The 5,734-nt window shown below is 33.2% G+C and overlaps 1 protein-coding gene across 1 annotated transcript in view; it reads left to right on the plus strand.

The window, feature by feature from the left end:
- The window catches only part of naga (N-acetylgalactosaminidase, alpha), a gene marked incomplete at its 3' end in the record, with an annotated part of 10,982 nt that extends 5,250 nt beyond the window's left edge, over positions 1–5,732 (plus strand). The window contains exons 4-8 of the mRNA XM_016461132.1: positions 202–413; positions 1,586–1,680; positions 3,508–3,669; positions 4,120–4,317; positions 5,667–5,732. Of these exons, the coding sequence (XP_016316618.1) occupies positions 202–413; positions 1,586–1,680; positions 3,508–3,669; positions 4,120–4,317; positions 5,667–5,732 (733 nt within the window). The remainder of the gene's footprint in view (positions 1–201; positions 414–1,585; positions 1,681–3,507; positions 3,670–4,119; positions 4,318–5,666) is intronic.
- Between the last annotated feature and the right edge of the window lie 2 nt (positions 5,733–5,734).

Genomic DNA, 5,734 nt, shown 5'->3' on the forward strand with positions numbered 1-5,734 from the left:
AAGAAATTTTGGGGGGGGGGGGGGAATTTATGAAAAAAAAATAAAACGGAATTTTGGAAAAAATAAAACAGAATTTGGGAAAAAATAAAATGGAATTTGGGAAAAAAATAAAACGGAATTTAGGGAAAAAAATAAAATGGAATTTGGGAAAAAATAAAACGGATTTCATAGAGCCCTATTCACCTGATGTTTCTCCTGCAGGTTTCCGCATGGCATCGCTCATCTGGCGCAGTACATTCATGACCGCGGCCTGAAGCTGGGCATCTACGGAGACATGGGCACTCACACCTGCGGCGGATATCCAGGAACCACGCTGGACAAGATCGAGACGGACGCGCAGACCTTCGCCGACTGGGGCATCGACATGCTGAAGCTGGACGGCTGCTACTCAAACTCATCCTACCAGGAACAGGGTGAGACGCTTTAACATCACAGTTCAGTTCAGTCACAGAGACAGGGTTAAAATCACATTTACACAAACAAAAAATAATACTGTATATCCATACAGAACAAATCATGTGTCTCAGACTCTTTAACAGTTTGTGGCACATGCTCAAACACTCAAATCATGTTTTATTAAATATATACATTTGTACTGAAATTGGTTTATGTACTAATATTTCACTATTTTTCCTATTCTCTGAAAAATTAAGTAAATGACAACTCAAAAACAATATTTATGGAATATTAAAAATGGAATATTTTTAAACATTTGTAATATTTTTTTAAAATATTTTATTCTACATTACTTGTATTTAAATTTTGTATTTTATTCTATATTATGTTTTAATTGTTCCTATTTTCCGTACAATGAAAGTAAATAACGACTCCAAAAACAATATTAAAGGAACAGTACTTACTTTTTAAATACTTGTAAATATTTTATTCTATGTTATTTGTATTGTATGTTTTCATTTTATACTTAATTCTATATTTTTTCCATATTTTCTGTACAATGAATGTAAAATATATTTTATATTATATTCTATATTATATGTATTTTATATATTTTAATTTTATTCTATATTATATTTTATTTCAGTTTTATTTGAATGTTTTATGTTGTATTCTATATTATTTTTTACATTCTTAGTTTATTATATTTATTTGATATTTTTACTGAGCTCAAAATAAGTTTATGATAATAATGCGTTTAAAAAAAGCAATAAACAGATTATTGTGCCATTAATAGTCAAATCTATATATTGAATGTGTTGAATAACATTATGCCTTTTCTTGCTGAGAGAGTTGACGTTAAATTAAATGCCAGATACAGGATATTAACAAAATAGCAATTATACCCAGAAAAAAGATGCATGATACAGGACTTTTAATTAATTATAAAGAAGCCCAAAATACGGCTGGACTCTTATTTTGAAACACTTATGCTTTAGTACTTCCAGCTGCTCATTCAAACAGATCAAATATGCATCTTACAACCATCTACAATAATTACAAAATAAAAATGATAGAATAAACACAAATATGTCTTCATTCATATTCAGCAGTAGATCATAAGCAATCTGTTAGGTCATATCACGATGAAGACTTTTATTCATTATCTTCTGTCATTAATTAAATCCAGGCTACCCAATGATGTCAAAGGCCCTGAACGCTACGGGCCGTCCCATTGGCTACTCCTGCAGTTGGCCCGCCTATCAGGGTGGCCTCCCGCCGAAAGTGAGTAGAAAGCAGGAAGTGGAAGTGATGTAGAGCTGCATGATTCTGGATAAATTGAGAATCGTGATTTTTTTTGTCTCAAATAGAGATCACGATTCTGAACTAAACAAAATAATGTGTGCCAAAATATTATTTCTGCAGTCTATTTAAAAGCGTTTAATCAATTTGAATGAATTATTAAACATGTAAAATATATTTAATACACCAATTTTTAATATTAAAATGTTGAAAAAGTAGTTTGAATGAATGATTCAATGACTCGCTCATAAATACTTCACTTGTTTCATTACTAGATGAATCAGCGTTTTTTAACAATATAATGAATGATTCAATGACAAAAAGACATTTTTTAACAGTCACTTGTCGCCACCTAGTGGCGAAACAATGCAATCAGCACAAACGTTATTTGAAGCGCCAATTACTTTCAAAAGATGCTACCATAGACATCAGTGTTTCTATCCAAACTATAAACTTTCATTCCAGTATTTCTGCGATAATATGAATGACTGTAAAGCCCCGTTCACACCAAGAACGATAAATATAAAGATAACGATATTAGCGTCCACACCAGCGAACGATATCGTCTGTTTATTCCAAGCGCACGCTCGTCTGCCGCTTTAAATCCTCGAGCTCGTTATAGCAGGATTGATTCTGATTGGTTGTCAATGTTTTTATCGTTCATTAGCTGGAAAAAAATCGTTCTGAAAGTGATTCGTTTCTCTGTGCCTTTATCGTTATAGCTGTGGTGTGGACTCTGGGCTATTCTTTAATATTCAGAACGTTTTTTAGAACTGTATCTTTATCGTTATCTTTAAAGTTATTGTCCTTGATGTTAACGGGCCTTAAGACAGTAATAATACTTTATAGCTGTTTTTTTTACCTAAACATGGTAAGACTCTTTCAAAGATTTAATAGACACAGACGAATAGTTGTCATTTAGGAATGAGATTGTGTGGGTATTTGAATCGAGATCGCGATCTTTTTAACGATTAATCGTGCAGCTCTAAAGTGATGTAATGTAACGTAATGTAGCAACATGCTAGTAACTTGTTAATCATGCTAACAACATGCTAGTAACATACTAATCATGCTAGCAACATGCTAACTTCATGCTAATCATGCTAGCAACATGTTAATTATGCTAGAAGCATCCTAGCAACATGCTAACAACAAGCTAACTACAGTACATGCTAATCATGTTAACAACATGTTAATCATGCTAGAAAAATGCTAACTTCATGCTAATCATGCTAGCAACATGTTAATTATGCTAGAAGCATCCTAGCAACATGCTAACAACAAGCTAACTACAGGACATGCTAATCATGCTAGAAACATGATTAGCAACATGTGAACTGCATACTAATCGTGTTAATAATATGCTAATCATGCTAGAAACATGCTAACTTCATGCTAATAATGCTAGCAACATGTTAATTGTGCTAGAAGCATCCTAGCAACATGCTAACAACAAGCTAACTACAGTACATGCTAATCATGATTAGCAACATGTGAACTGCATGATAATCGTGTTAGCAACATGTTAATCATGCTAGAAAAATGTTAAATTCATGTTGATAATGCTAACAAAATGCGAACCATGCTATCAAAATGCTAGCAACACGCTAACTACATGTTAATAATGCTAGTATCATGCTAGAAACATGATTAACAACATGCTAATCATCTAACCTACCTAACTTTTCAAACTTCAAGCTTTTACAGCTGCTCTAAACTTTCAGGTTAGGCTTTATCAAGCAACCTAAAGTTTGTCTTGACGAACTTTTTGTCTAGTTGTCCATTAGCGCTGAGTTTGTTGTGTCTCAGGTGAACTACACGCTGCTGGGTCAGATCTGTAACCTGTGGAGGAACTACGATGATATCCAGGACTCATGGGACAGTGTGCTGAGCATCGTCGACTGGTTCTTTGATAATCAGGACGTTCTGCAGCCCGCAGCCGGACCTGGCCAGTGGAACGACCCCGACATGGTGAGCGTATTCAGGGAAATACAGAGTTCTGGCATGAAACTCTAGATGGCGCAGTCCGATAGGTCTAACTCAATCTGGCCTAATGACATCATCATCACATGGCACAGCTGATTGGTTCGCTCCTGTATCGGTAGCCAATGAGCTCGCTGCTCAACATTCAAATATATGACTAGTGCTTGCCGTAGCAGTCGCAGCTTGCTTCAGAAACCCTCCACCTTCCCCAGCTCCACCTGTATAGGTCTGCTACGAGGTGATTCATGTATGTTATATGTGCAGCAGCAGTATTTCTTACATGCTCACAGCAGCATGTTGTGGATGTATTGCAGCAGCAGCAGCAGCGTAGCAGATCTTTTCCGCCAAGACCAAATACATTAACATTGTCATGTACATTACCATGCCAATCCCTCCCAGAGTTGTCATGACAGAAATATATGTACGTCTCGTCCTCAGCTGATCATTGGAGACTTCGGCCTCAGCATGGACCAATCACGTGCTCAGATGGCTCTGTGGGCGATCATGGCCGCGCCCCTCTTCATGTCTAACGATCTGCGTACGATCAGCAGCGGCGCTCGTGCGATCCTGCAGAATAAGATCGCCATCGGCATCAGTCAGGACCGCTTGGGCATCCAGGGCAGACGCCTGATCAAGGTGAGACATCTTTCAGTCTTTTAAAGGAACAAATATGATCGTCCCCATCCTGAAATTCTAAAAAACCCAATTTATATGGTGAAAATGTTTATCATAAACATGTTATCTGGAAAATATGGGTTAGGGTATTGCATTTGTTTGGAGTTACTATATTACTTATAGTATTTTTAGGATTAGGTACTGGATTATTTATTGATTTAAATATTTTAGTCAATTTTTTATCAGTTTATTCAAATTTACATATTTTGTTAAATATTTTATTTTGTTAATTAAGTTAATGCGTTAAACTGACAGCCCTAATTATTTCACATTATTACATTTGTTTCTATTCACTATAGTAGCTATTAGGGTTATATACTGTATTAAGTCATTTTAATTATTTTACATTTATTTTTATTCATTTAATCTGATTGATTTATTTCAGTATTTGTATGAATTTATTTTTGCAGCATTATGTTTTCATGGATAAAGCGCCAATTTATATTGTGAAAAAGTCGTATTATAAATATTATTTGGAGAATATCATGGGGTTATTTTACACGATTACATTTAATTCTACTTGTTATATTACTGTATCGTTAGAATTAGTCACTGTATTATTTATTTTAAATATTATTTTAGTCAATTTTTTGCATGTTTCATTTAATCTCATCTTCATTTTATTTTCACAGCTACATGTTTTCATGTTTAAAGACTCAATTTATACTGTGAAAAAAGTTAATATTATTATAAATATTATTTGGAAAATACTAATTTCTATTATGTTACAGTATTACATTTGTTTCTGCTCCGTGTAATATTGTACCGTTTTTTCATTATTTTAATCACTTTCTATTAATTTTAATATAGTTTGATCTTATTTTCATTCATTTCTTTTCACAGACATATGTTTTCAAGCATAAAGACTCAATATTTACTGTTTTTTATAATAATATTTATATTTATATAATATTTAGTTTGTATTATTTCATGTTATTACATTTGTTTCTATTCACTATAGTAGCCGTTAGGATTAGATACTGTATTATTGAGTAATTTTAATTTAGATTTTTTTTTTTATTCATTTAATCGAATTGGATTTAGTTTGGTATTTTTATTAGTTAATTTATTTTCATATGTATTTTTATATGTTTTCATGAATAAATTGCCAATTTATATATTGTAAAAAAGTAATTTTATTATAAATATGTGCGAAATATTATATATTATGTTACACTATTACATTTATTTCTACATTTTTTGTTATTATTTATGACTTTAATATTTATAATTGGCTAATTATAGGTTACTGATTAATTCAGTGTCATCTGTATATTTTGTTGCACTGGTTCTCACTGTGTTTCTGTCAGGAGAAGAGCCAGATCGAGGTGTTCTGGCGGCCCCTGGCTAAAGGATCCAGCGCTCTGGTGTTCTTCAG

Source organism: Sinocyclocheilus anshuiensis, unplaced genomic scaffold (genome assembly GCF_001515605.1).
Source record: "Sinocyclocheilus anshuiensis isolate Anshui unplaced genomic scaffold, SAMN03320099.WGS_v1.1 scaffold276, whole genome shotgun sequence".
NCBI lineage: Eukaryota > Metazoa > Chordata > Actinopteri > Cypriniformes > Cyprinidae > Sinocyclocheilus > Sinocyclocheilus anshuiensis.